General features: G+C 44.6%; 11 protein-coding genes across 11 annotated transcripts; 4 read left to right on the top strand and 7 right to left on the bottom strand.

Annotated features, from left to right (window-relative positions):
• The first annotated feature begins 3,309 nt into the window (after positions 1-3,309).
• On the top strand, positions 3,310-4,207 carry LOC9634625 (F-box protein SKIP24). Its single transcript, XM_024670567.1, has 4 exons — positions 3,310-3,538; positions 3,592-3,765; positions 3,812-3,977; positions 4,036-4,207. Exons 1-4 carry the CDS (start codon positions 3,312-3,314, stop codon positions 4,138-4,140), a joined length of 672 nt encoding a protein of 223 aa, XP_024526335.1. The 5' UTR covers positions 3,310-3,311; the 3' UTR covers positions 4,141-4,207.
• Positions 4,208-5,883: 1,676 nt separating this feature from the next.
• Positions 5,884-10,299, bottom strand: LOC9634624 (F-box protein At3g54460). The gene is made up of 8 exons (XM_002965526.2): positions 9,613-10,299; positions 7,097-9,508; positions 6,836-7,043; positions 6,628-6,783; positions 6,515-6,574; positions 6,329-6,459; positions 6,142-6,256; positions 5,884-6,082 (listed from the first exon to the last, which is right to left on the bottom strand). Exons 1-8 carry the CDS (start codon positions 10,272-10,274, stop codon positions 5,990-5,992), a joined length of 3,837 nt encoding a protein of 1,278 aa, XP_002965572.2. The 5' UTR covers positions 10,275-10,299; the 3' UTR covers positions 5,884-5,989.
• On the bottom strand, positions 10,300-10,899 carry LOC9634623 (protein BOLA2). The gene is made up of 3 exons (XM_002965525.2): positions 10,760-10,899; positions 10,653-10,675; positions 10,300-10,585 (listed from the first exon to the last, which is right to left on the bottom strand). Exons 1-3 carry the CDS (start codon positions 10,820-10,822, stop codon positions 10,390-10,392), a joined length of 282 nt encoding a protein of 93 aa, XP_002965571.1. The 5' UTR covers positions 10,823-10,899; the 3' UTR covers positions 10,300-10,389.
• Positions 10,900-12,976: 2,077 nt separating this feature from the next.
• Positions 12,977-14,745, bottom strand: LOC9635987 (methionine aminopeptidase 1D, chloroplastic/mitochondrial). Its single transcript, XM_024670507.1, has 10 exons — positions 14,642-14,745; positions 14,550-14,583; positions 14,119-14,347; positions 13,893-14,054; positions 13,779-13,820; positions 13,646-13,717; positions 13,501-13,580; positions 13,347-13,444; positions 13,245-13,292; positions 12,977-13,175 (listed from the first exon to the last, which is right to left on the bottom strand). The coding sequence occupies exons 1-10, from the start codon at positions 14,715-14,717 to the stop codon at positions 13,027-13,029; spliced, it is 990 nt and encodes a 329-aa protein (XP_024526275.1). The 5' UTR covers positions 14,718-14,745; the 3' UTR covers positions 12,977-13,026.
• Positions 14,746-14,956: 211 nt separating this feature from the next.
• Positions 14,957-16,980, top strand: LOC9634622 (phosphatidylserine decarboxylase proenzyme 1, mitochondrial). The gene is made up of 12 exons (XM_024670441.1): positions 14,957-15,113; positions 15,171-15,256; positions 15,322-15,375; positions 15,445-15,510; positions 15,563-15,623; positions 15,672-15,781; positions 15,840-16,060; positions 16,117-16,223; positions 16,292-16,359; positions 16,415-16,492; positions 16,562-16,654; positions 16,706-16,980. The coding sequence occupies exons 1-12, from the start codon at positions 14,966-14,968 to the stop codon at positions 16,865-16,867; spliced, it is 1,254 nt and encodes a 417-aa protein (XP_024526209.1). The 5' UTR covers positions 14,957-14,965; the 3' UTR covers positions 16,868-16,980.
• LOC9634621 (1,2-dihydroxy-3-keto-5-methylthiopentene dioxygenase 1) lies at positions 16,858-17,967 on the bottom strand. Its single transcript, XM_024670442.1, has 7 exons — positions 17,936-17,967; positions 17,755-17,869; positions 17,596-17,690; positions 17,419-17,533; positions 17,236-17,360; positions 17,110-17,180; positions 16,858-17,029 (listed from the first exon to the last, which is right to left on the bottom strand). Exons 2-7 carry the CDS (start codon positions 17,846-17,848, stop codon positions 16,969-16,971), a joined length of 561 nt encoding a protein of 186 aa, XP_024526210.1. The 5' UTR covers positions 17,849-17,869; positions 17,936-17,967; the 3' UTR covers positions 16,858-16,968.
• A 737-nt stretch (positions 17,968-18,704) lies between these two features.
• On the bottom strand, positions 18,705-19,414 carry LOC9635986. Its single transcript, XM_002965522.3, has one exon. It carries the CDS (start codon positions 19,375-19,377, stop codon positions 18,913-18,915), a length of 465 nt encoding a protein of 154 aa, XP_002965568.2. The 5' UTR covers positions 19,378-19,414; the 3' UTR covers positions 18,705-18,912.
• A 46-nt stretch (positions 19,415-19,460) lies between these two features.
• LOC9635985 (lipid phosphate phosphatase 2) lies at positions 19,461-20,760 on the top strand. The gene is made up of 7 exons (XM_002965872.2): positions 19,461-19,736; positions 19,807-19,894; positions 19,959-20,068; positions 20,123-20,213; positions 20,266-20,460; positions 20,517-20,579; positions 20,633-20,760. Exons 1-7 carry the CDS (start codon positions 19,500-19,502, stop codon positions 20,731-20,733), a joined length of 885 nt encoding a protein of 294 aa, XP_002965918.2. The 5' UTR covers positions 19,461-19,499; the 3' UTR covers positions 20,734-20,760.
• A 70-nt stretch (positions 20,761-20,830) lies between these two features.
• Positions 20,831-22,558, bottom strand: LOC112344976 (pentatricopeptide repeat-containing protein At1g62260, mitochondrial-like). The gene has a single exon (XM_024670732.1). The coding sequence runs from the start codon at positions 22,556-22,558 to the stop codon at positions 20,831-20,833; it is 1,728 nt and encodes a 575-aa protein (XP_024526500.1).
• Positions 22,559-22,675: 117 nt separating this feature from the next.
• LOC112344975 (stress-response A/B barrel domain-containing protein DABB1-like) lies at positions 22,676-23,949 on the top strand. Its single transcript, XM_024670731.1, has 3 exons — positions 22,676-22,740; positions 22,957-23,113; positions 23,253-23,949. Exons 1-3 carry the CDS (start codon positions 22,676-22,678, stop codon positions 23,892-23,894), a joined length of 864 nt encoding a protein of 287 aa, XP_024526499.1. The 3' UTR covers positions 23,895-23,949.
• LOC112344974 (nuclear intron maturase 2, mitochondrial-like) lies at positions 23,933-25,104 on the bottom strand. The gene is made up of 2 exons (XM_024670730.1): positions 24,190-25,104; positions 23,933-24,076 (listed from the first exon to the last, which is right to left on the bottom strand). Exons 1-2 carry the CDS (start codon positions 25,102-25,104, stop codon positions 23,933-23,935), a joined length of 1,059 nt encoding a protein of 352 aa, XP_024526498.1.
• Positions 25,105-25,382: the final 278 nt, after the last annotated feature.

Raw genomic sequence — 25,382 nt, 5'->3', positions numbered from 1 at the left:
GTTCCTGAAGCCTTATGGCTCCGAGCAACAAATTTTGAAATTGGGATCGATGTCTTCTTCCATCGCATGTATATTATTACTACAAAAATCAAACATTAGCTTACTTACTTAACAATGTAAAAAGGGATATTAGTTATGTCACCTTTTGCTAAGCCTTTACGCTATTTAAATGCTCAAAAGGTTTAGGTTTTATTAATTTCAATGGAGAGCGAAAAAATGTTTATTGAGCATCTCTCAAGCCTCCCGGCTGAAGCTCAAGATTTGATAGTTGAAAAGTTTGTAGCACTGTGGGGACGGATACACTACCACAAAAACGAACGCGCTCTTGCCATCACCATGGAGACCAACTGGAAGGGCTACAACTTTGAAATCCAGCGCTGGGAGACTGGCATGGATGAAGACACCTTGCAAATGTTGTGCTCTTTGAGGATTTTGTGGCTGGCAGGCGTGTTTGACAAGGTGGAGGAGGTGAGATTTAGTATCTACAGAGTTGATCAACACCCAAAGGAGCATCCTTACATTTGGGAAGATGTCAACAAATTGCTATTTCCAGGCATGGAGCCTGAAATCTTCCAATACTTGGATAGTCGACAGGAAAATGAGTTGTGGATAGTTCCAGGAATGGAGGGATGGGAGGAGTCAATTCCATATCCAGGCCCGAAACAACGTCCAGATAGACTGCCCAGTGGCCGACCACATAGGCAACGAACAATAGAAGTGGAAATACCTTGGGAGGAGGAATCAAAAGTGTTGGTTTATGGATTGCTGGAATGAAAAAAACTTGGTTCCAAACGTTAAGGATAAAAGGACACACAATGTTACTATGGAGTGATTTTTAAAAAACGCTTAGCCTCACAAGAAAACATGGCTTCCTCTTGGTGAGCACTCCGGACCAGCTTCTTTGCCGTTTCTTTGCCAATAGTCACAGGCCATAGAGAAGAGAAAATGTCTCTCTTTTTCAGTTTTGGAGAGTTTTGATTTTCGGACGTGATGATGGTAATGGAAGATCTCCTCGTTGGAAGAGATTTTAGAAGTATAGAAAGCTGGATGACAACAAGCGAGCGTTGTTCCAGTTCTTCATCAAAAGATCGAGGATCTAAAGCATTGAAATTATAAAACTATGGTCAAGGATTTATTTCTCAAAGCAAAACTTGCAAAATATTGTTCGGCAAAAAATTGCAAAAAAATCTCTCTTGAGTCCATCAACCTTGCACTGGCTTGGGGCAAGAGCAAAGTCTCGCAACTGCACGTCCGGCCGCACTTGCAGAAGGGCTCGCCTGAGGCCACAGGTGCATGTCTCACACTTGCAGTTCTCACCGCATTCGCAGAAAACTCCGTCGTGGCCACTAGCACAGGATCAAAGGAGTTGCCAAACCAGCATTTAATCGATAGGAAAACAACCTTCGTCCAGCAGCACCCATTGCTGCACATCCGTGATCCAAGGATTTGTCGATCAATCAAGATCTATGGGCATGGATTCCCACAAGCACACCCCGCAGTGCAGCCGCAGGTGGGCGTGGTAGCAGCAGCGCCAGCAGCAGCGGTGGCCATTGCAAACAACAAAAGGTGAAGAATAAAAAAACATCTGTTAGAACAGTGAGGAACTTGATTGATACGCGCTTTTGCTAGACTGGATCATGCATTATGCAAGTACGCTGCCGCCTTTCATATGTTTCTTTTCTTCATCTGCGAGGAACCTCATGAGCCCATCGAAGCGAAGCTCCTCTTCAAGGAGTTTCGGGTTGTCGACCAGAGCCGTCAACGCATCGAGCAGCATGTGTACTCTTTGAAGTCGTGAGACAACCTGAAAACACGGATCAAAAAGCATGAACACGGCAGGAGAGACGTGAGCTTACAAATCAGACGCTTCAGATGCTCCGTCTTGGATAACGACTCGTCGTCATCTCCTTGCAGGTTGACACCCAACCTGAAAACCAAGCACACATGTACCTACGATTGGAACATTCACGTACGCGTTGAGAAGATCTCGAATCTTGGGAAATTGTGGACAATCGACGAGCTTTTCTGCAAAGAAAGGCGGAAGCGATCCACTGCCATGCCCTCCTCCCGCCTGAACGAACTCGAAGACCTCCTCGAAACATTGATGAAGCTTAGCCATCTCCCCCCTTCAGCAACATGGACGTAGGAAGCAGAGGAGAAGCCAATGATCTTAACCCAAGAAACTGGCTGCTGCTGCTTCCTCTTCTGAGGAGGATCTTGAGAGGCGTCAAGTCCCCGTCCAGCGACGAAGGTTGGCCTCTGAGTAGCTACTTGATGTTTAGCGTGCGAGACATACAAGCAGCACTTGCTCCTGCCTATGAGGCTCTTGCCAGGATTCACGCCAGGGGTCTCAGGCGAACATTGTCCCACACAAGAAGTCCCACGAGACTAGGCGTGGAGCGTGCCTGCAGTGTGTGGAGCGTCTTGTACGCGTCCACCTCTTAAGGAGGTACGTCTCCACGCCCAGAAGCCAGGGAGTAGTCAAGTCCCGCACCTTGAGAACCACCGGCTGCTGCTTGTACTTGGCGGAGACGACAGATGACTTAGCGTCTCTCTGCCACTTGCAAGAGACATCCTCCAAGTCTTCAAAGCTGAGATTCACCATGTCTTGAACGATTGAATGACATGACCTGTGCTGGACTTGAAGCTTTCCACCACTCGAGAATCCCTGGGCGTGAGCTTGGATAAGCTTAGCGCGTAATCACCAATCGACTGCTGTGGAGGTTCAGGTTCGTCTCTTGCCAGCTGAAGCAGAAAACCGAGTGCCGACCGGAGCGAACAGGTAAAGTTGGAGCGTGTCTCTTTGACTCATCTTGGCATACTGGATGGATCCAGCATCCACGACCACACCAAAACAAGCACCGGTGATCATCATGTACGTAAAAAGCCTCCTGTAACATGGATGAGTTCACGAACAAGGAAACCCAAGCCAGACCTTACAGCTTCTTCTACAGCATGATGGAAGTCGACAATTCCAACGATGAGAGGCCGATCTATTGCGCCCTTGACAAACAGGTCAGGCTGCCCGACTGTGTTGGTTCGAAAGCGGTAAGTGCTCTCCCCAGTCTGAACAGCAACCTTGAGATTGCCAGCAATTTCCAGCTCCTCCTCAAGATCCTTCTTTGCCCGCCCTGTAGGTGGATTGGACGTCAGCCACTCTTCCTTGAATTCCGCACAAAATAATCGCTGCTCCACCACCCTCCAATATCCCAAAACCCTAAGAAAATTCCGCGTTAATTTTCTTTAAACCCTAAAGATCTTTTTCCCCTTGGCACTTTTTTAACCCTTTGAAATGTTAGGGCTCTTCGATTATGGATCTTCCAGACGAGCTCTGGCAGCGAGTGATCCTTGGCGCCGTGGAGCGATCGCGGCTGGATTACAGGGATGTGTGTTTGATCTCGATGGCGTGCCGGGCGCTGCGACGCGTGAGTGAATTGGATTGCATTTGGAGGCTGCTTTGGGACCAGGAGCTGGGCAGCAGCAGTAGCATGACAGAAGGAGAGACAGCGGTGGCGTGGAAGAGGCGATTTGCAACAAGGTGAGCTTCTCCTAGCCTAGCTCTTGAGAAAATTTTCATTTTTTCTTCTCCAGGTATGGAAGGATCAAACTCTCCAGACAGAACGATTATAACCGGCGTATGCTGAGGATCCAGAGCCAGATCTTGCTGCTCCAGAGGGAGTACAAGACTTTGGCACGAGATTTTGTGCTTGAGAAGAGGAGAGTGGCATTAGCAAGTAGAGAACTAATCAGAGCAGACAATGCAAGGTAATGGCTTTGGATTGAGAAAGAAAGACCACTTATGTCAGTGCAGGCAAGCCTCGACTGCTCTTCAAATCTGGCAACCGCAAGCGGTAAGAACTCGACACCAGCAAGTGATACAGCAGCAGCAATTGGTGGATCCAGACAGTCACAGGCACAATCTCGAAATGGAGGTTAAAGTTTGCAGGGAACAAATGCAGAGGCTGCAAAGGAATCTTGTAAGTTTTCATGTGTAGAGACTGGCTTTTGACATTCCTCGAGCTTTTCACTGTACAGAACAGCAATAGAACGAAGCTTGCAAGGGCCGAAGAAGAACTCCGCTTGTTAAATTATCATCCAACCAAAGAGTGGGAAAAGAACAGAGGGTGTAAAAATTTATAGCCTGTTCATTCACTGAATAATCATTCTGTATCTACATGTATTTATTTCAAACGAAAGCTGTGGTATATATTGCCAAAGTTAATACAATTAAATTACGAAATTACTTTAAATAATAGTTAAATATCTATAGATTTGTGTCAGTAAAAATTGATTTAAATTCCAATGACCAAGATGGATTATAAAATTACCATATGGCAACATGTTAAATTAAAATTTGTTTAACAAATGTTAAACTATTAACAAAATATAATCATTTTATAATGAAAACCATAGTATCATGTATAATTAAAAGGAATAAAATTATCATATTTACAAGATCTATACATTTTTTTTTGCTATTGATCAAATATTAAACTATCTTTAAAATTCTAAATTACCTTTTAGAGGGAGACTTTGGACAAACACTACTAATTGTTAAAGTATAAATTTATTTTATATTTTGTAAAACTAATTAGATTATACCAAAATTTAAGAAAACTAACTTTAAAATAAATATAAGACTTACTGAAAATAAATCATTTGGTGCTTTAAATTGGTGGTAATAACTATTTAATTTACCAACTTTACAGTCTTATTATATAGCCTCTATTATCATTTTTTTTACCCATCATTGCTTCATATTTCAAATCCTTATAGTGCAGTTAACAAAGTAATATTTGCCCCACTTAATTGATATATCCCAATCAATGATATTGTAGTCTCTTAATTGCAAAGTGATATATGCACTTATGGTGTGATTATGTTGATATTGAACATCCAGAAAAAAATTTAGTTGAATTTTTTAATTCTATTACACCTTCTAGTCTTCCACCATACAAACTCTTACCTAAAAATGTTGTAATTCTTATTCTCTTAAGGAATATATCACTATGACACGTTATTCTAAAAAATGCTTTATCAATAGTTTTAGATTGTTAGATTGTGTTGTGGCCAATCAAAGGAGAGAAGACCTTACAACCCACGCATCACACTTAAGCTATTAAACATAGAAATCCCATTCAAGATAGAAAATAAAATTCAAAACACCATACCCCAAGGACATCTCGTGTTTCCAGACTCTTTTTAGTTTTACATTAAAGTATACAGCTTATACAAGATCTCTATAATATACAAAGAGGTCTTTTTAATGACCTTTGTAACTCATATTTGTATATTGATATGCATCTTAGCATTTGCTGGTATTTCTAGTATGAATTTAAAGAACCTCTAGGAGAAGATGGAATTTCAATGTTATAATCTGTTTTGACTGATAAAATTATGGGGCTAATACAATTATAGCCATGTAATTAGTAATTAGCTAGAAAATTGTTGTGAATTAGCCATTTAGATTAAAAAATGGATTATTTTTAGAATTATATAAAAAAAGGTTGCAACTGTTTTTGCATAGTCAGCTTAACTAATGTATCAAATGAATATAAAGAATGCTCTATGTATATTGTGTGGTCCCAAGAAAACAATGTTGTACAACTGAAAGAAAATAAGACCCTTCTTAAGAGTAAAAATTATTTTTTAAGGTTAACAGACCAACCTGTGAAATAATAAAACCAATATTTTAAAATAATATTCACTTTGTCCTTTATAGAAAAGAAACACATTTTAAGGGTATTTTAGAAATGCTCCCTTATTTTATCTATTGATGATTCCATCTTCTGTTTCTTAATAATGGGAGATTATACAATAGTTGGACAATACAAGAATATTTTATTTACATCCCTGAAAAAATGGGAGATGCGATAAATCCAATGATGAGCCCTTTTGTGGCCATTTAAACGTTAAATATTTTATTTATATTTTTTATCCTCAGTTGTGGACAAAGAAATGGTGTAATAAAAATCAATTTTCCTATGCGTTAGTGGCTGCCATGTTTCCTGACGAAAGCTAAACGGGTGAGATATTGCAGCTCCGCAGGATCATGGTGCCCTCGACTTGGATCCGAGCAGCGCTGAAACAAACGAGTACAATTAGCACAAGCAAATCCTCGAGAGCTTTCACGTAGCATGCCTGTAAGAAGCCCAGCATTTGCTCCTCGATCGTCCCAGCCATTGCCAAGGTTTCCACAAGCACTGGCCGAGTGGCTCCCATTCGATGAGCACGGCTCACAACTTGTTCCTCGATACTGCCAGGCACTCAAAACTTTAGAACATAAAAGCAAAAAGAATGAATCCTACTAAAGGCTGATTGAAAGAACCTGCGATCCCATATGGGTTCCATGAGAAAAACATGGGTGACGAAACTTAAGTCCAGTCCAAGAGCAGAGCTGCTATCCATCAAAAGGACGACGCATTTGGGGTTCTCTTGGAACGTTCTCAAGGATTTCATCTGATAGCATCCAGCTTCACAATAAGCAAACGTGAGAAAAAGAAAGGCTTTCTACCTTGCTTGCAGCAGGCATGGGACTGTACATTCCTGCATGCTCTATCCCTCCTTTGGTGAGCTGCGAAGAACACGAAAGTAAGATCGTAAGCCAAACTCGCGACAGCTCTTTACCTGCATTTCAATTGCACTTATATGCTCCAAAAACTGGGAAAACACGATGGCCTTTTCAGGCAGTTTCCCGTTTTCCTGTTGCAGGCCTCTCAGCCTTTCAACAAGATAAGAGACTTTACTGCTTGACGTTGCTTGCCATTCAGAATGCCAGTCTTCCTGCACAACCAAAAACCGTGAGCCAGCTACCTTTGAGTGACCATTCGCTTACTTGGATATAGGATGGTTGTAGCTCGATAAGATCTTGTGGAACTGGCCATTTCGGATTTGGATTCTCTGGACGAGCTTTCGGTGTCTGCATTTGGTACGGTTTTCCACATTCCGGTAAAATGCACCGTTCACAATCCAACGATACGCACGACAAGCACAAGAAGTGAAGACAAGGTGTTAAGATCGGAAGTCTACACCATTCTCCACACCTGCAAACGAAGTAATGGAATCAGTTAAAAGGAAAAAGATAAAACTTTAGTACCTGAAGCAGTTTCCTCCAAGCAGAAGAGAGCCCTTTATGAATCCATACTGGTCCGAGGTTGGATCCATGCCGTCCTGAACAAGCATCTCCATCGTTTCTTGGATATCTTGATTAGCATTCCGGACTTTGATGTGGCCCGCAACGCAGCAAGACAGCCGGACGTTTCTCAACGTAGTATTCTTGAGCTTCCACTGCTTCGGATTCAAGAGAGACTCGACGTGGTCGGGATCATTCCAGTCTGCCATGAGAAGATTTCTCCGGACCGTCTCCACGAGCTCGTTGTAGCTGGCAGCATGGTTGTCTGTAAATTCCACCAGCTTGACCTTCCGGACGCACGGAGGAATGGAGCTTAAGTCGGCCTTCCTTGCACTGATCATACACCTCCGGAGGAAGTCCACCAGACGGAGCCTGCCTTCCTCCAAGTGTGCTTCAAAGGGACGCAAAACTGCAGCATCCCAAAGCTTGATCTGGCTACCATAGAGCTCGTCATGGAGGAACCTCAGCATAGGATGAAGGTTGACGAGCTGACTGTATGGAGTATCCGGTGTAGGAGTTCCTGTGAGAACCCACCGACATGAAGCCCGCATATTGACGGCCATCTGAAGCTTGTTGGTGAGTGAGAAACTAGCTCCGAGCGTATGCCCCTCGTCCAGAATAATCCGAAACCAGTGTATTTGCATCAGCAGGCTGCTCTCCCTGCTGTTCCATTCAATGCTGAGCCGGTTGAACGTCGTGATGACAATGTCGTAATCCCACGCAAGGCTGTGCGACGTAGGAGCGTTTTTCGAGTCGAGGCAGGCATAAACTCGCAGCTGCTTGTCACTCGTGTGCCTCTGTATCTGAGTCTTCCAGTGCTCCACCAAGTTTGACGGAACCACGATCAAGGTTGCCTTTGAGAGGTATACCCGAGTGACTTCTTCCACGGGCTTTGATAGAGCACACTTGAGAGCTAACGTGTCGAGGTGAAAGCCCGTGAGTCCCTCCGGATACTGCCATTTCGGCACCTTCTTCTTGTCCTGCTTTGGGACGAGGCCGAAGGCCAGGAAGAACTCTTCGTACTCGTGCTCCGTCCGTCCTGTGACCGAGACCATTCTCAAGTGCTGCGGAACTGGGATACCCGAGCTTGCCATCTTTGTAAGCTCCAAAGAACGCAAATCTGCTAGCCAGTTCAATGCCTTCTTGGCCTCGGAGTTCAGTAACGCCGCACGGTCCTTCAGGATCGAAAAGAAAAACGACACGTTCCGCTCCAGGCCAGCCTCGCTGCCTTTCCTGTGAAAGCCTTCCAAGTGAGAAATACTGTCTTTCCCGTCCCATGATTCTTCCGGCGCTGAGCAGCTCTGATACTGAGGGTTCCTGTTCATCTTACAAAACCAGGCCGAACCATCCTGAGGAGAGCCACAACCGTGTGCCAGTTTACGCCATTTCTTACAGCCGTCGCATTGCACCCACACATCATCAGCTACTTCTGGCTGCTGTGATGCTGCTGCTGCTGCCCCGATATCCGCAACACCAGCTTCTTCGCTACCGTCACCATAGCTGTCCAAAAGCTTCCTCCTGATGCGCAAAGGCTCTAGTATAGAGTCGTCAGCCGCTGCCTTCCGCTTGCCAAACTCGCTTGGAGTTTCCGCTCCGAGCTGATATCTACGTCCCTTCATAGCCATGCATCGCTTCAGTAACGACATTCTCTGCGTCCCTGAGGTTGCTTCGTAGTATCCGATCTTCTCGCCCGACAGACTAGAAGACCAGCAAACTTCAGCACCCGGTGGAGGAGATGGAAAGATCCCCTGGCTCTTCAGTACAAGTGACAAAGCTGTGATGGTTTTTCCCAGTCCCGGCTCGTCGCAAAACAGGCCCCCACGGAAGTCGCTGAGCTCCGGCATCTCGATAGAAATCTCCCCGGTAACGCTGTTCAAAAAGAGGTGGAATCCATCTTCCGTCTGTAAATCCTTATGTATCGGGTTCCTGAAACGTTGTGGATTCGTCTCGCGGTGGAGCATCCACTGGACCGCCGCATTCTGGTGTGGAAACAGTCGAAGGTTCATACAAGGGACGATAAACCTCGTCAGTTCGCGGGTGTGCCGGCAAACCGCTGCAATGCTCAGTAAATCCCTGGGAAGGAGCCTGCTAAAGACGGACGTGAGGATCTCGTCGGGGAGATCCCACAAGCCACTGCACCGACGATCTTCATCACCAGCACAGACTAAGCTGGTGCCTACGAATCTCCTGCCTGCATCGCCGGCCGAGAGCGAGTTAAAAATCTCGTGAAGACTAAACCTCGTGTTCTTGACGGAAGTGGACACACTGGAGTGTAGAGAGCAGCCAACAACATGGCATTCCGAAAGGTTCCACACGTCTCGGTCATCGATCGAAGAACTTGAAGCTTCAAGCTCTTTCCTCCGGCTCCAATCGCAGCTGCAAGAAAAACGTAAAGTTTTTTCTTTTAGAATGGATCGCCAAAACTATAAAACTTCTTAGAGCTAAGAACGATGCTAAGAAACACCAAGACCTATGCTTACCTCAAGTGGCCCATGGCGAAAGCACTGGCACTGCCACCCTTCCAGCTGCTAAGCGTGATAAAATGCCGCAAAGGAAAGAACACATCGATGAGTACCACCGCACGAACCACGGCCCCTTTCTGGACAACCTTGACAACGCGGCCCCGGAATTTCAAGCCGTTCATGGAAGCCACTCTCTGGAGCTGCGAGACAATGCTTGGAATCGTGACGCTAGAGCTGCCCCGCCGCTTCCCTGAGCTGCTGCGACACTTTTCCGAGCTCCGCGACGTGGAATCCGGAGTGGCGGGATCGATCAGCACGGATTCTTCCGCGATTGCGGCTGGAATCGCGTGAAAGGCGTCAATCGCAATGGTAGCGTTGGCGCCCTGGCCAGTTAATTCACACTCGGCTCCCACGAGGCTGGAAAACCTACATTCGTCTGGCGCCTCCTGGACGCCATCGCGGCACTGGACTAGCTCGCCGAAATCTTCACCGCTGTTGGAGCAGCAATCCGGGGGAATGCTGCTCTGATCATGGAGGAGAGGATCGGATTCCACGGCGGTGAGGAGGAACCCGCAGTGCTTGTAATCGGCGCCTTCATCGCGAGAGGAGAACTGGGAGGAAGCTATACCTCGCGAATTGCCCGATCGCTTCCTCTTCTGGCCACGCCGCGAGGCCGCCATCGCTCTCGCACAGAAAACCCTAAAATATATGGTAGATGAGATTCTTTAAAGCGAGCGAATTCTTCGCGGGGGTTTTTTGTGCTGAAAAGAAAGAAAGTAATTCATAGAAGAGCGCTCACGCCGTGGCCAGATTCTCAGGCGCTGGGTGCTGTTCTTCCCATTGCTTGGGCGTCAAGGCCTTGCGGATGGAGAGGGCGTGGATGTCTTTGAGCTCCTCAGCCAGCGCCGCGTTCACTAGGCGATGGCGCTCCAGCAGCCTCTTGCCCTCGAAATTCGAAGACGCGATCTCGATGTCGAAGCTAGCCCCACATCTACAATCCAAGAGAAACATTAGGGAAGGCCAGAGAATTCTCTCACAGATCATCGCCGCGCGCTTACCCTCCGGATGTATCGATGACGACCTGGAAGGAAAATCGCGAGAAATTGAAAAGTGAGAACCAGCCGCGAGGATCAGGAGGCGAGAACTAGTAAGAACTTGGGCTTACCAGATGGGTCGGGGTGAGCTTGGCCTTGAGCGTTTCCTCCACGCCCTCCTTGGTCACTCCCATGGCGAGATTGGCGATAATGGCGTTTTCTAGTCGCGGAACCGTCCGATACGATCCAATCGCACGGCTGGATCCCTCCTCTGCGCGGTTGTAAAGTATTAAAAAGATATGTAAATGTATATATAATTTTAAAATATTTCAAATTTTTATTAAACATTTTTTAAAAATTTGGTAAGCCTGATTTTTATATTTTAAACATTTTGTGATTTTATTATTTTTCTTTCATGATTACAATGTTTTTTTTCAAATCCTCAATTTAAAACAAAGATTAATAAGTGTGTAGTTTTAATTTTCAATAAAGGTTATTAAAGATTTTATTTTCTCATAAGGGACAAAAAAATTAAAACATTATCTAAAATAAGTTTATTATTCATGATTGTTTTAAAAATACTTTCTTGAGATAAATAATTTTGTTATGAATAGAAAATTTAATTAATTCACTATAATGGTGAGTATTAAGAAAACGAAAACTAAATGTAATTTGAACTCATTTGAAAGGCAGTAAAAGAGAGATGATGACAGTTGATTATAGTTGGGATGTTATTTAAGATAGCATTCTTGAAAAAGAAAAGATTAAAACTAAAAAACAAAAACAAAAAAAACATTTACTGTCCAAGAGTGACTCAAAACATGTTTTTGGTTGCATTAGTGAATTCTGATTTGACACTATTTGGTAGAAATCAGATATTTAATTTCATTCGTTAATATATTTGTTGCACATTCTTTAAACGCACGCCCTTTAGATAAGGGGGAAAGGTTGCATTTATGGGTAAAAAAAACCAAAAAGAAAACTTTTGCATTTATTACAACAAAAGAAAAAAAAATTATTTTACATATAAATACAAGAAAAAATACTTTGTGATAAACTAATCCGTCATCAATTATATATTATTTATTAAAAAGGCTCTCTCTATAATGCTAAACTCATAACAAACACCATCTGTATAAGAAAGGTTTACAAGGAAAGATCATTTAATTGATATTAATACAATTTATAACAGTTATTTCAATTAGTTATACATTCTTTAAGAAAAATATTATAATTTTAATTTGGATAGTATATATATAAACACTTTAATAAAAATTAATGTAATAATAATAATAAAAATATTAATAACATACTTTGCTGTAAACATCTTAAAGAAACAATTTGTAAAACTTTTAGCATTATTAATATTATATATATTTTAGATAAAAAATAGAATTTCAAAAAATATTTCACAAGGGTAATGACGATGCTGAAATTAAATTTTAAAAATTAGAAACTATTTTTTATTAAATTTATGAAACGTATAATTTTATTTATAAATTTCAATACTTTTATTTACTTTTGAAGAGTGCACTTTAATTATAAATGTAATTATAGTTTATGAATTTGTTAATAGTCATTTAAATTTAACATTGTAATATAAATGTATTAATATCATTTAAATATTAGTAAAGAAGTAGAAAAATATTGGCACTTATTGTTTTTAAAAGTCATAAAAGAGGAAAAACGTTTTACCTTATTTTTTCTTTATACTCAATAATAACAAAATAATTCTAAGGCATTATTCTCTTTATTATTTGTAAAATTAATTAATTAAATAACTAAATTTATATAAAAATTTGCTATGCATTGCATGTAGCAATGTTTTGTTTGTTTAATAGTAGTGTTATTCTTATTTTTTAATCCAATTGATCGAATAAAGTTAACAATTATAAGAATGTTTGTAATTGATAAATACAAGATTAATCTTATTGAATATATAGATGATGTAATAAAAAAGAATATACTAGATAGGGTTTAAGAAAGTTTATACATTATAAACATGTTTAAAATTATAAATACAAAATTAACAACCATTAGATGGTAGAATATCCTAAAATATTCAAACATATTCTTGGTATATTCACTACCATCCCAGTCCGTTTACAAGTTTGCTTATGCAAACCAAAAACATCATCTCTAAAGTTTTAACATATTTAACCATGTTTGGATATAGATTAAAATTAAATTCAGCATTTTCTTATAAGGCTACATTGTTTTAGTGATTATTGTTAAAGTAGTAACCTAATTTAAGTCATAAAAGCAGTTAAAAAATGTATCCTAAAGTTATATAAAACTCCCTTTTAGTAATAAAATAGATATTAAAAAAGAAGTTTAAAAGTTTGTAGTTTTGGCCAAATGCTAATGTTAAGAATTCAAATTCTATGGAAAACAAGTCTCAGAGAGGCAGTGTTAGAATCTCTACACCAGTTTCTAGGATGAGCACAGTGTGCTCAAACTGTGCTGCATAGCTACCATCCTTAGTTACTGCCGTCCAACCATCGTTCCAAATCTGATACTCCGTTCCTCCAGTCGTTAAAATGGGTTCTGCGAGATCAGAGCATAGACGTGAGAGCTATTAAACGAGAGAGTTTTTTTCCTTCTTTCTTGTCTTGCCTATAGTGAATGTTTCTCCCACTTGCATTTTTCCAGGAATTCTATTGCCTGGAAGGATGAAACTTAAGAAACTTTGGAGCTGCGAAAGAAGAAAACGCTTACGGTAAGGTATGATCGCTGGAGCGGAATGGAAGTATCTGCCAATACCATGACCGAGAAAGTCTCGAACGATGCCATAGTTGTAGCGATCGGCAATTTCACTAGGAAGAAGAATAAAAAGATCCTGTGAGGCAACAAAGATAACACTTTTATTTACTTGATTGTTTCTCCAATGAGTCTGTAGTCAACTCCAGGGCCACAGATAGAAATCGCCATGGTTAAACACTCTCGAGTTACCTAGAAAAGATCAGAAGAAACACAAATAATATCGATTTGGAAAAGTAAAAATGGAAAGAGCTTACATCCACCAGCTGTTTGAGCTCGTCGTCGACATTGCCACAAAGAAACGTCTTCGATGTGTCGCCGTGAAATCCCTGCAACAAGGAAATCAATCAAAGCTAACAATCCTGGAAAAACTAGAAGTGGAAACCTTACGCTTCTGTACACCGTGACATCGATGTTTATGATATCGCCATCCTAAAGCAGCAGCTGGAGTAAGAGAAGCTTGATCTGCGAAGAAGAAAACAGAAAGAGAAAAAGAGATCTTGCCTCCAACGGACGGGAATCCGGGATTCCATGACATATAACATCGTTTACTGAAGTGCAAATGCTCTTTGGAAATCGCGCATATCTGAGCGGAGAGGGATACGCTCCGGAGTTCATGATCAACTTGTGAGCTTGCCTGTCAATGTAATCGGTCGTGACCCCTGGCTTTTGAAGGAAAACAATCAGACTTCCTTTTTCTTTCTGAGAGAAATCTAGCGGTGAATGTTACCTTGACAAGAGTTCCAGCGTATTCCAAGACCTGAGCAGCCAACCGGCACGAAGTTCTCATGGATTTTCGGTCGTGCTCATCGTGCACCTGAGGCTCGAGTGGCTGCTCTGGAGTTCCTCGCACAGTTTCTCGCGCGTACATAGGCCTCTTTGTGTTTTTCGGTAGAGCCAACTCTCGTGAGATCACCCCTGGCTTGACTCTCTTTCGTTGCTTGTTTGGTATGACGATCCTAGAAAAGAGAAAGAAAAAGAAAAAGATCATGCTACCATTCGGCTAGAAAGAATCAAAGCTTGAAAAACGAAGATTTGTGTTAACGCAAAATGGCAAGAACTTCTCTAGAATTACACTACATACGATGCCAAGAAGAGATAGAACAACGAGGAAGAAGCTTATAACACGATGGATAGACATGAAATGCCAACGCGGCTTACCTGCTATTGAGATTTTCAGCAACATCGAGCGAGCCTGCGAGGAAAAAGAAAATCAAATCCATTGCACAAACCGAGGCACAGATCGATCAAACCCGAGCCCGGCGAAGATTGCGAGAAAAAGGCCACATTTGCCCGTCGAAAGAGCGAAGAGAGGCGTCTCCGCAGCATCACACCAAGCTTTAAACCCTAAACCCCCTACAAGGAATCGAGCTTGAAATCCCATAGTTTTTTTGCTGTGAAAATCTCCACTCTAGCAAGATCGATCGATCGGTAAAAAAGTTTTGGGAGCTCTCGATCGAGTTTACTTGGGGTTCTTTCTGGACGTATCTTGAGCTCCACGAAATCTCCAACCAAAGATTTTCTAGAGAATATATAAGGAATTTTAGTAGAAGCTGAGTAGGGCAAGCTCTTCTTGCATGGCGCTCCTCTCCAAAATATTGCGATGGAGGGCGCGATCGCGCGCGCGATTCAGCTCTTCGGCATCCGGCGCCACCGCTGCCGCGGCCGCCGAGGAAGAATCTGTGGTGCGGGAGCGGCAGCCAGCGGGATCAGCAGCGGGCAAAGGTGAGAGCTCGATCGATCCTATTCCGCATCCGAATGCTTCTTTCTTGCATGGCGCAGCTAGGTCTTTTCTTCCCGGCGCTACAGTCGCGACACTGGCGATGGTCGCAGTGCTGCAAGGAAAGAGAATTTACGAGGAGAAACAGGTGGATTTTTTTCGATGGTAGCCTGTGATGTGACAATGCTGATGGATGGTTTACTTTGTTTCTAGATGGAGCTTGCGATACAAAAGGGAATCGAGCCAGAGTTTTCCCCAGACACCAAGGTACACTAGAAGAGTTTCCGGGTTTTTGGAAAGGTCTAAGGTTCCTACATTTTCTTTCTTGTTTTCCAGGCCTCGTTTCTACGACTGTTGCCACTGCGCTTCATCTCTCGTGTCTGGGGATCGATCTCGTCTATTGTGAGTCAGGTTTCATGCATTGTTTATGTTTCTTATTTTTTTCTTCTCTTAGAACTTGCCTACGTGGTCACGACCTTATGTGTACAAGGGCTGGGCTCGAGCGTTTCACACAGGTATATGTACAAGACTTGCGAAAAACTTAACTTAAATGTGTTGTTCAGACCTGGACGAGGTACCTCTGTCTCTGGAGGAGTACTCCTCGCTTCGCGAGTTTTTTGCCAGAGGACTGAAAGCAGGAGCACGGCCGATCGACACTCGAGAAAACTGTATGGTAAGTCTATCTTGTCTTATTGTTTTCCTGCTGATAGCTGAATTCTCATAATGCACAGCTGAGCCCTGTGGATGGCATAGTCACGAGGTATGGCCGTGTTGCGCAACCGGGAGCGAAGGTAGAGCAAGTGAAAGGATTTACGTACTCGCTGTCTGCTCTCCTTGGCTTTGAACCGAATCCGATAAAGACTGCAGCGGCACCAGAAGAAAAGAAATCGTCCCGAAGTATATTTACATTCTGGCGCTCACCAGGCACTGACAAGCGGCCCAAGGAAGTGAGGTAAGGTAAGGTACCTTCGTTTTTTGTGTGATGTTTGGATGCCTTTATCTTTCCAGGCCCCCTCGCGCACTTTTCTATTGCGTTTTGTATCTGGGCCCTGGAGATTATCACCGCGTGCATTCTCCTTCCAACTGGTGCATAGAGAATCGGCGTCACTTCTCAGGTACAAGTTTGAATGCCTTTCAAGCTGGGTGCATTTTAAAGTGCTTTTCTCCATTTCCAATTGTCCAGGAGATCTGTATCCTGTCAATGCGCGTGCCGCCAGGACAATTAAGAATCTCTATGTTGTCAATGAGCGAGTAAGTTGCAGTACTGTGCAGCAGATATGAGTCTGATCACGTCTCTTTCGTCCAGATTGTGCTGGAAGGGGAATGGCAGGAGGGACTCATGTCCATGGCTTTAGTCGGAGCAACGAACTGTGGCTCGATTGAGGTAAGATATGATTCGTGTGTATCAAGTTCTATATAGCTTCTCTTGACTAAATCTTTTGCTTGACAACAGCTAAAGTTCGAGCCAGATTTGAAGACAAACACGACCAAGGCAGAGTCGTCAATCAAAGAAAACTGTGGCTACTGCATAAGAAAGGGTGACGAGGCAAGTCATTATTTTTGTGGAGATCCTCTTGAGAGCCTCTTTATGTTTCAGGTAGCCACGTTCAACCTTGGATCAACTGTGGTGATGGTGTTTGAGGCTCCAGGGGAAGTGGAAGATCTTTTCAAGGTCCTCGACAATCCTTACCAGGGCTTTAACTTCACAGTCGAGAAGGGCCAGAGGATCAAAATGGGCCAAGCGCTCGGTCAGTGGTAACCAGGTAACTTGATACAAATTTTGCTAGACAGGACTGTGAATAGCTAGCTAGCTATCTCATGCGAGTGAAGTGCTTCTAAACTCTCAAACAAATCTGGTTTCTAGTGCGCCTCTATTCCTGCTCCTGACGATTTCCTGCGAATTTCAGAGACGTATTGCTGCCTGAAAGTGTAGATTTGAGAAGAGTGAAGCTCTGGAAGAACAAAAGAAAAGAGAGAGAGAGAGAGAGAGAGAGATTCTACCTGATGGGATGATCATCTTGAGGTCGGTTATAAGGTGTCCAAATGGGAGCTCCAACGAAAAGCCTCATCGCCTACCAAGTAAAAAAACTTTGAGCAAATGGAAGTGAAAAGAAGATCAAAGAAAACCTTGATGTAGTTTGTCTCGTCGTTTGTGAAGCGATGGTAACTACCGGCAGGCAAGACGATCATGTCGCCCTTTTCGACCCAGATCCGGATCCAGCGATCATCGGAGTCTCGCACATCAAAGTAGCCTGCCACAAGAAAGAATGAAAGAAGTAAAGCTCTCAAGAGAAATCGCGATTCTAGTACCACTTCCGTCCAGACAGTAGCGAATTTCTTCGTCAGTGTGGATGTGCTCCTCGTAGAAGGTCTTGATTTTGTGCTCGTAATTCGGCAGCTTGTCGGGGCTGACAGTGATGAAATCCTGCGCGTGGAGAGAGATTATAGAACTTAGAGAGAAAAGAAAAGATAGCAAAATATGTCTACTTCGTAATCGTAGCCACGCTCCTCGCGGAGCTTCTTGAGCTGGGGATCCGTCTCGTACTCGTCGGCATTCATCACCCAATGCAAAACCCCCAATTCTGCAGGACCTTCGGATCAATCACCACAACCAAGAAAAGAGGAGAAGAATTTCTGCCGCCATACCTGAGAGATGCTCCTCGCTCACATATTGCGGAGGATCCAGATGGTGAGGAAGCCTCTGATCCTCGCAAGAGCTGTCCATGTACCAGGCCTTCATCGCTTCGATGGATCAAGAGGCCTGGAAAGAGAAAAACCACAGGGAATTCATCAAGCCCAAGAAAGCAGCGAAGCCGCCAAAACATACCAATCAAGGAAGCAGTCGAGGTACCATTTGACACAAAAGCCTGTTTATAAACAAAATGGGCATACTCACGGGATATTCGGGCTCAAAATCCCAGCCACCCAAGTAGCAGTCAAAGCCATGCCACGTCACTGTCAAGCAAGGCCTCCCACCTGACTGTGAAAAGGAGCTCAATTTATAATCGAACTTGTTTGTATGCGTAAGATAAAAGAGCTGATTTGCTTATATCAGGTGGCGCCGAGGAAGGGCAACACGGACCAAGGAGATGAGGTGAGGAGCACTGGAGACCAGGATTGACAATGGCAACCAGGCAATGGACGCTTTAGTCTCTGAAGACGTGGCTCAAGATGCAGATGCCATTGGGGCGAGCAAAGGTGCAACACTTATTGGTGCAGCATTTCTAAATATTTCGGTCTCATACTTTATAGAAGTGCAGCATTTCGAAATATTTCGGTCTCATGCTTTATAGAGGTAGACGCATTACAAGATAAACAAATAGATAGATAGATGTTTTTAAAGTTTGTGCAAGACACCCCAAGTTGGGCAAGACTTTGTAAACAGTATATGAATGAATGGATATCTAATTCGACAGCCACTTCAAAACACTTACTACTAGTGCACATAGATAAACAGATTCAATGCAACACTTATTTGGGCAAGACTTTGTAAACAGTATATGAATGAATGAATATTTAATTCTCAGAACACGTACTAGTGCACATAGATAAATAGATGTTTTTAAATATTTGGGCAAGACTTTGTAAACCGTATACGAAAATGAATGAATATTTTACTACTCCATAAACACTTACTGGTGCACCTCATGCCAGGCATAGTAAACAGTATCCGAATGAATGAATATCTAATCCCACAGCCACTGTTATCCTTTGAGTAGATTGAGACAGAAGGCACAAAGCCATGCAAAAAAAAGAAGAAACGGAGTACTCAGCAATCTCTTGTCTTGTTGTTTTGTTTGGGTCTCACTCCTTGAGCTGGGCAAGCTCGGCCTTGAGCTGCTCCATCTTCATCCCCATGGCTCTCTGGACGCCACCTTTTTCTTCCGGGCTCAATTTGGCGAGGAGCGCTTGGTACTTGTCAAGCACCGCCTGCACCGCCACTCTAGCGGTCTCGGCCTCCTCGTTGAAATACACCGTCTCTTTCGACTCCGAGGCCAGCTCAATCTCTTCCCTGGCCTCGGCGAACTTGGAATTGATATCATCCAGCTCCTTGTTGTGATTCTTCTCGCTCAATGTCGAGTAGAAGTACCTGGAGCGCGAGAATGATCCAGGTTCCCTCTCGATCGATGATGATCCGCGCAGCGCAACAAAATGGCGGCGCCGTGCGATTCCGGGAGAGATTTTGGCGAGATGTTGCGGAGAGAAGCTTACCAGGGCGGCGGCGGACGAGCGATGGCGCAGGAGAGACGTTAAAACCCTAATCGCCATAGCTGACGAGGCTGACTGGTGCCAGCGTGTAACTTGGCCGTCGATGACTTCCAATTTAGGGTTCTTCGGGAGAGAAGCTATTGTCCCTGGAATTTCCAGCAATTTCTTGCAGTTCGGGGCAAATGCAGAGGCTAGAGATGCCGCTCTTGGACACTCCTAGTCCGAGGATTTCTTGCAGAGCATCGTTCTTGGAGCTTGCAAGGCGCCACATTCTCGACTGGATTGTGGTCGTGTTCCTTGGCGGGGCATTCTATGGGCTCCATGTCCTCCATCCTTTCCAGAGATTTGTGGGGAAGTACATGCTGGACGATCTGCGATATCCCATGAAATCCAGCACGGTTTCCTTTGTTTACGTTCCGGTAAAGCACTTTTTTCTCTTGCGAACGCTTTGGTGTAGTGATGGAAGTTTTGGTAGTCTCTTTTGATCAGGTGATCTCCCTGGCAGTTCCTGCTCTCATTTTTCTATGTTTCCACGCTTACAAAAGAGATCCTCGCGATCTTCACCATGCTCTACTGGGTAAGTTTTTCTTGGTTTTTCTTCTCTCTCTTCTTACACTTGTTTTCTCAATGCTACGATCCAGGGCTGGCTTTCTCACTCGCTATTGCTGGTGTTGTGACAAATGCGATCAAGGTGTCTGTTGGTCGGCCTCGACCGGATTTCTTCTGGCGATGCTTTCCGGATGGAGTCGAGGTATGTAGCAGTTTCTTTTCCAATGACACCTTTGTGATTGTTTTCTCGATTCAGATCTATACAGCAATTGGCGAAGTTCTCTGCACTGGTGACGAGGCTGTGATCAGAGATGGACACAAAAGCTTTCCAAGTGGCCATGCCTCGTGTAAGCGACTTCTTTATTGTGTATATTCTAGTTTATTTGACTTCTCTGGCAGGGTGTTTCGCAGGACTGGGCTACCTGTCTCTCTATTTTGCTGGAAAGCTTCAGCTGTTTGATCACCGTCGAGAAGGACAAATGTGGAAGTTTTTAATTCCATTTGCGCCGCTTGCCGTCGCAGCCTACGTTTCCATTTCTCGCCTGGAAGACTACAAACACCACTGGGAGGACGTGTGCGTTGCCGCTTTGATAGGTACCTTGGCTTACACAAGTTACGATCATTGAATAGTTTTTTTTCTTTGACAACAGGAATGACAAGTGCTACATTGTGCTATGGGCAACATTTTCCATCTGTTTTTGGAGCTCCCGATTGTAAGTTCTCTCCTGCCTTCCAACATGACCGATCTTAACTCGTACTCGTACAGCTCAGGGAACTTACTCGCAGCTAACTCAGCAACCATCATCCCCACGCAACAAAGTCTTGGAGGATAATCCTCCATTACCACCAGAGAGTTCCAACGTTTAAACGACACATACTACTTACCGACACTTACTATCGATTAACGGGTTTGAACAAACGCTCAAAACAACGTAAGTTCTTTGAGCATTTGGCAAGTTTAACATTAGCAGGTAACTAAGTTTGACATTAACAGGTAACTAGTAGTGTTTTTCCGATCCAACCGAGACACCATCTCTGCTGCTCGAGCTGCCAAGACAACTTCTCTATGCATCTTGCAAGAGCCCAACAACGATTCCCAGTCACCAACGTCAGGAACAAAGGGCATGTTGACAATAATCTCCTCGGCACCTTTGAGCTGCCCGGCTCTTCCCAGGATATCCACCATCGCTCGAAAGTGCTCCTTGGTTGGAGATAGTTCTCGCTCAGAAACCATAAATCTAAAGAATTTCCGGCCTTCCTCAACAAGACCCAAGTGGCTGCAAGCGTTCAAAATGTGAGTGAGCAACACTTGGCAGGAATCCAGCCCTTCAAGGTTCAAGCGTTGGAAGAGATCAACGGCTTGGCTCCCAAGTCCAAAGTGCGCATGCGCTGCCACCATTGACGTCCATATCACAGCATTTAAACAGGGTACCCCGTCGAAGATTCCTCTTGCTTTGCAAAGATGCCCACTCTGGGCATATGCTGCAAGAATAACAGCCCAAGACACCGACGTCCGCTCGACCATGTTGTCAAACAATATCTGTGACGTGTCCAGGTCTCCAGCAGCCACGTATGCTATGATCACCGTTGTCCATGTCACCACATCTTTGTCCGGCATTGAAAGCAGCAACTCTTTTGCTTGATCAAGATGCCCATTCAAGGCATATGCCGCAAGCATAGCATTCCATGTCACAAGATTCTGCACAGGCATCTTGTCGAACAAACACTTTGCGTGCTCTACTTTGAAAGAATCGACATATGCACTGATCATTGTGTTATACGCGATTACGTCGTGATCCCTCATCGAATCAAACATTCTCTTTGCACGGTCTAAATCTCCGACTTGGGCATGAGCTTGGATCATCGTCGTACAAATCTCTGTGTTTAAGGTTGGAATTCGATCTATCAGTGCCATTCCGGCTTCTACTTGGCCATGTTTCGCGTATGCAGCGATCATCGCCGTGATCGAAACCTCATTTTGCTCGGGCATGGAATCAAAGATGATTTTAGCATCGCCCACCATGCCAGTTTTGCCGAGAATCGCCACCATGCTCGTCCAGGACACGACATTTCTTTCAGGCATTCTATCAAACACGGCTCTAGCCCCCTCAAGGTGGCCGCTATGAGCGTAGGCGATGATCATGGCCGTCCACGTCACCACATCCGTGGACGGCATCCGGTCGAACAACCCCTTTGCTTCTTCCAGATTCCCTATCTCGGCATATGCCGCCAGCAAGGTTGTCCAGAGTACCACGTCTCTGTCGGGAGCCAGTTGAAAACATTCCCGCGCATATTCCACACTGCCGTTGTTTACAGCGGCTGTGATTAGCATATTCCATGACACGGAATCTCTGGCTGGCATGTCCTGGAAGATCTTTCTACATTCTTTCAGATGCCCTGTCCGCGAATATGCCTGGAGCATAGTATTCCAAGTGACTAGATTCCTCTCCGGGGCATTGTCAAATATCACCTTGGCCTCGTGTAAGTTTCCCTGCTTAGCATAAGCTGTCAAAATGGCTGTGACAGCAATTACGTTGGTCTCGGGCATTTTTTCGAGAAGCGTCCATGATTTCTCCAATTCGCCATTCTGGACAAATGCCACCACAACAATGCTCCAGGAGAAAAGATTGGGTTGTGCGATTGAATCGAACACTTGAAGTGCTTCGCCAAGGCTGCCAAGTTTGCCATACATTTGGACGAGCAGGTTGGAGATATACTTGTTTTTGGAGAGCCTGCTCTTGTGTATGCTCCAGTGAACTCGACTTGCAGTGGCTACATCTCTAGTGTTTCTTACGAGCTCTGCAACGCGATGCTTCTCATTCTCAAAGCTTGCACTGTAAAGCCCTGCTTCATTCGTGGCAGCCAAAGAGCAAAGTAAAGTTTTCATGCAAATTCAACAGCTTTAAAAATATTGTTTTAATTCAAAATGTATTAAACTATTTAATATTAAACCCTGTTTTAGACTCTTAAATATTTAAATCAAGGAATCAGAGTGGCGCAGCACAGGTCGGAGGATCGAAACCTCCCTCTGATACCATTTAGTTTTCTGTTTTTCTAATTTCGAAAATGCGGACTGGCGCTTGTTTACAGCGTTCCAGAAGCCATAGCTCACGACTGGAAGCCGCTACAAGAGAAAACTCTGAGAAGTGTAGCCAGGCTGCTCCGTCCAGAGGGACTCCAGGATGGACTAGTTGTGCTGGCCAAGGAACTTGGAACTAGCTGGTCGATGACTAGAACTTGCGCGGATGTTTCTCATCCAAGACGTGACTCTTTGAAACTTTCAGAGATATGACGAAGAACGGTAGATGATGAATTGACTAAGTTTGTCTACTCGCGGAAGCTTCATGTCGCTGGTAAGTGCCTTGTTTTTTTTTATCCATTCTCAGAAACAAAGTTTTTCCTTTTCCACAACCGCAGCTATGGCTTTTGTGGAGCACTTGGTCCTCCTAAGGCTGAAGAAGGAGTTATCAAATTCTCAAGAAGAAGAATTGCTACACGCGCTCAACAGTCTCAAGAGCCTGGATGGCATTCTCTACTTCAGAGCTGCCAGGATTGCGGAGATCAGCGGTACGTTTTCATTTACTCACGCCCTCTACGCCAGGTTCTCCGGGAAAGAAGCTCTTGCGCACTACTTGCCACATCCCGAGCATCTCAAAGTTGTGGAGATGGGCAGGCAAATATGCGACGACTACTTCGTGCTCGACTGGGAGACCAACGATGCCTCTCAAGTGGGAGACGGCCCCAAAGTCTTCATGGTTGTGAAGCTCAAAGACGGGGTTGATTCACATGTGCTCCTGGAAGTGGCTTCCGTGTGTGCAAAGCAGGCTTCTCAGGGGAGATTTGTCAGTGCTGGTTCCGATTTTTCGAAGCGGGGCAGCGGTTTTGATTTTGGATATCTGCTGGGAACTTGCAGCGATTGTCCTCCTGACCAACATGCTACTGCTCTTAAGCATCTGCAAGACGAGCTTACGTTCCTCCAGGGAGCGAGCGATTCTTTCTTGGAGAGCTCTTTTGTCGTCCAGTGTTGACAAAGATTACTATGTAAATTATGGAGGAAATATGGGATTTAATTAATTTCTGGTATGCGCACCGCCTCCGTCTGTGGTTCTCCTCCGGCCTTTTGAGGATCCTTGAGTGGCTTGCAAAGATCCAAGGACGCGGACTTGGCCACCTGGATCTGCGTCCGGAGCTTGTGCTTCGCAGCATACATCTTCGCCAGCGACAATCGAAACAAGTAGCTCGCACATCTCCGCTCGGTTTGTCGAGTGCTGGTACAAGTCGGCCAGCGCTCGCAAGATCTTGTTGACGAGCATTGTTGTGAACCTGGTCCTCGTGAAAGAGCCGCATGCATGGAAACGTGTTGTCTTTGTCGTCGAGAACGCCTACTCGCTTCAAGCTCTGGACGGCGTGCTCCGCAGCGCCGTCCACGCAGAAGACGATCTTCTCCACTTTCGAAACCGTTCCTCTCTTGTTTGAGGACGGCTCCCATTTCGTTTTCAACTTCTTGGTCTGGAAAAAATGGTGGCCGAGGAACAGCGTCGGCGTTGAGATCGCCTCAGGTGCTCCAAAATCCGGCTCGCGATGATACTTTTGCTTGCAGAAGACTCTACACTTCTCCTCGAAGCTCAAAACGTCGTCTCTTATGCCTCTGACCGAGATAAGGAAGTGAGCTCCAAAGCGGACGTACTCCATTTTCCTAGCATTGTTTGGCTTCTCCTGCTCGTCGGTGCTAAAGTTTAAACCGACGGACGGATCGTGAGGCCGACGGAACAGCTCGGCCTGCTTTTCCTTCCAGGAGTCGAGCTCGCTTAGATAAACGTTGGCCAGAAACGGACCGAGCTTGTTGCATCCCCAGTCGGGAGTTCTTTGAGCCTCTGCCGGAGCAAATCCCAGAACCACCTCCAGCCACAACGGAGTCCTTCTCGGCTCAAACTCCAGGAACTTTCTTTTTGTCGGATTCAATCTCTTAAACTGAGGCACGACCAGAGGAGCACGTGTCTTCATCCCCTTGATGATCAGCTCGCCAACTTTGTCGTCCTGGATCACATTGCGTAGAACCCGGTTGAAGAGCTCGGCCTGTGGATAATCGAAGAGCTTGGAGAGATCTCCTTTCACAGTCCACGAGACATCACCAAAGTTACTGTGGATGAATCGCAGGCACTCACGAGCACCTCTTCCCGCCCTATATCCAAACGATCTTCTCAAGAACTTGGCCTCATATATCAGCTCCAAAACCATGAGTAGAATCCTGGAAGCTCTTCTCGTCCACCTCCGTGGCCTCTATAGCCGTTTTGTGTGGAGGACAAACGTACACAACTTTCGTCCCACCCCAGCGATAGCAATTCGCACACACTGCTTCCACGAGAAGCTCTAGCGTTTCCAGAGTTTTGGGAGGGAGAGAGCTCACGGGACTCCATATCTGGTAGTTGCAGATCTAGAGGTTGGGATTTCTCAAGAGCCTGCCCAAGCAATGATGCTTCTTGTCCCTATGCTGTTGGAAGCTCCAAATCATGGTT

This window comes from Selaginella moellendorffii, unplaced genomic scaffold (assembly GCF_000143415.4).
Source record: "Selaginella moellendorffii unplaced genomic scaffold, v1.0 SELMOscaffold_6, whole genome shotgun sequence".
Classification (NCBI taxonomy): domain Eukaryota; kingdom Viridiplantae; phylum Streptophyta; class Lycopodiopsida; order Selaginellales; family Selaginellaceae; genus Selaginella; species Selaginella moellendorffii.
The sequence above is the reverse complement of the archived record's forward strand: the minus strand, read 5'-3'. Positions and strand labels throughout refer to the sequence as shown.

What these genes read in the sequence shown, in the direction of transcription:
- LOC9634625 (XM_024670567.1), top strand. Translation starts at nt 3,312, where the DNA reads ATGGATCTTCCAGACGAGCTCTGGCAGCGAGTGATCCTTGGCGCCGTG. An exon ending in ATCAGAGCAGACAATGCAAG is followed by an intron (nt 3,766 to 3,811) that starts GTAATGGCTTTG and finishes ATGTCAGTGCAG; the next exon opens with GCAAGCCTCGACTGCTCTTC. An exon ending in AGAGGCTGCAAAGGAATCTT is followed by an intron (nt 3,978 to 4,035) that starts GTAAGTTTTCAT and finishes TTCACTGTACAG; the next exon opens with AACAGCAATAGAACGAAGCT.
- LOC9634624 (XM_002965526.2), bottom strand. Translation starts at nt 10,274, where the DNA reads ATGGCGGCCTCGCGGCGTGGCCAGAAGAGGAAGCGATCGGGCAATTCG. An exon ending in TACAACCATCCTATATCCAA is followed by an intron (nt 6,784 to 6,835) that starts GTAAGCGAATGG and finishes TTGGTTGTGCAG; the next exon opens with GAAGACTGGCATTCTGAATG. An exon ending in CCATGCCTGCTGCAAGCAAG is followed by an intron (nt 6,460 to 6,514) that starts GTAGAAAGCCTT and finishes GGATGCTATCAG; the next exon opens with ATGAAATCCTTGAGAACGTT.
- LOC9634623 (XM_002965525.2), bottom strand. Translation starts at nt 10,822, where the DNA reads ATGGGAGTGACCAAGGAGGGCGTGGAGGAAACGCTCAAGGCCAAGCTC. An exon ending in AGCTCACCCCGACCCATCTG is followed by an intron (nt 10,676 to 10,759) that starts GTAAGCCCAAGT and finishes TTTTCCTTCCAG; the next exon opens with GTCGTCATCGATACATCCGG. An exon ending in GTCATCGATACATCCGGAGG is followed by an intron (nt 10,586 to 10,652) that starts GTAAGCGCGCGG and finishes CTTGGATTGTAG; the next exon opens with ATGTGGGGCTAGCTTCGACA.
- LOC9635987 (XM_024670507.1), bottom strand. Translation starts at nt 14,717, where the DNA reads ATGCTGCGGAGACGCCTCTCTTCGCTCTTTCGACGGGCAAATGTGGCC. An exon ending in TCCAGCGATCATACCTTACC is followed by an intron (nt 13,293 to 13,346) that starts GTAAGCGTTTTC and finishes TCATCCTTCCAG; the next exon opens with GCAATAGAATTCCTGGAAAA. An exon ending in GGGAGAAACATTCACTATAG is followed by an intron (nt 13,176 to 13,244) that starts GCAAGACAAGAA and finishes CTGATCTCGCAG; the next exon opens with AACCCATTTTAACGACTGGA.
- LOC9634622 (XM_024670441.1), top strand. Translation starts at nt 14,966, where the DNA reads ATGGCGCTCCTCTCCAAAATATTGCGATGGAGGGCGCGATCGCGCGCG. An exon ending in GGGATCAGCAGCGGGCAAAG is followed by an intron (nt 15,114 to 15,170) that starts GTGAGAGCTCGA and finishes TGCATGGCGCAG; the next exon opens with CTAGGTCTTTTCTTCCCGGC. An exon ending in GGCTCGAGCGTTTCACACAG is followed by an intron (nt 15,624 to 15,671) that starts GTATATGTACAA and finishes TGTGTTGTTCAG; the next exon opens with ACCTGGACGAGGTACCTCTG.
- LOC9634621 (XM_024670442.1), bottom strand. Translation starts at nt 17,848, where the DNA reads ATGAAGGCCTGGTACATGGACAGCTCTTGCGAGGATCAGAGGCTTCCT. An exon ending in AGCGTGGCTACGATTACGAA is followed by an intron (nt 17,534 to 17,595) that starts GTAGACATATTT and finishes CTCCACGCGCAG; the next exon opens with GATTTCATCACTGTCAGCCC. An exon ending in ACGAGACAAACTACATCAAG is followed by an intron (nt 17,181 to 17,235) that starts GTTTTCTTTGAT and finishes TTTACTTGGTAG; the next exon opens with GCGATGAGGCTTTTCGTTGG.
- LOC9635986 (XM_002965522.3), bottom strand. Translation starts at nt 19,377, where the DNA reads ATGGCGATTAGGGTTTTAACGTCTCTCCTGCGCCATCGCTCGTCCGCC.
- LOC9635985 (XM_002965872.2), top strand. Translation starts at nt 19,500, where the DNA reads ATGCAGAGGCTAGAGATGCCGCTCTTGGACACTCCTAGTCCGAGGATT. An exon ending in TCCAAGTGGCCATGCCTCGT is followed by an intron (nt 20,214 to 20,265) that starts GTAAGCGACTTC and finishes CTTCTCTGGCAG; the next exon opens with GGTGTTTCGCAGGACTGGGC. An exon ending in TGTTTTTGGAGCTCCCGATT is followed by an intron (nt 20,580 to 20,632) that starts GTAAGTTCTCTC and finishes GTACTCGTACAG; the next exon opens with CTCAGGGAACTTACTCGCAG.
- LOC112344976 (XM_024670732.1), bottom strand. Translation starts at nt 22,558, where the DNA reads ATGTATGGCAAACTTGGCAGCCTTGGCGAAGCACTTCAAGTGTTCGAT.
- LOC112344975 (XM_024670731.1), top strand. Translation starts at nt 22,676, where the DNA reads ATGCTTCTCATTCTCAAAGCTTGCACTGTAAAGCCCTGCTTCATTCGT. An exon ending in CGTGGCAGCCAAAGAGCAAA is followed by an intron (nt 22,741 to 22,956) that starts GTAAAGTTTTCA and finishes GCTTGTTTACAG; the next exon opens with CGTTCCAGAAGCCATAGCTC. An exon ending in TGACTAGAACTTGCGCGGAT is followed by an intron (nt 23,114 to 23,252) that starts GTTTCTCATCCA and finishes ATCCATTCTCAG; the next exon opens with AAACAAAGTTTTTCCTTTTC.
- LOC112344974 (XM_024670730.1), bottom strand. Translation starts at nt 25,104, where the DNA reads ATGGTTTTGGAGCTGATATATGAGGCCAAGTTCTTGAGAAGATCGTTT. An exon ending in GGCTCTTTCACGAGGACCAG is followed by an intron (nt 24,077 to 24,189) that starts GTTCACAACAAT and finishes TCGCTGGCGAAG; the next exon opens with ATGTATGCTGCGAAGCACAA.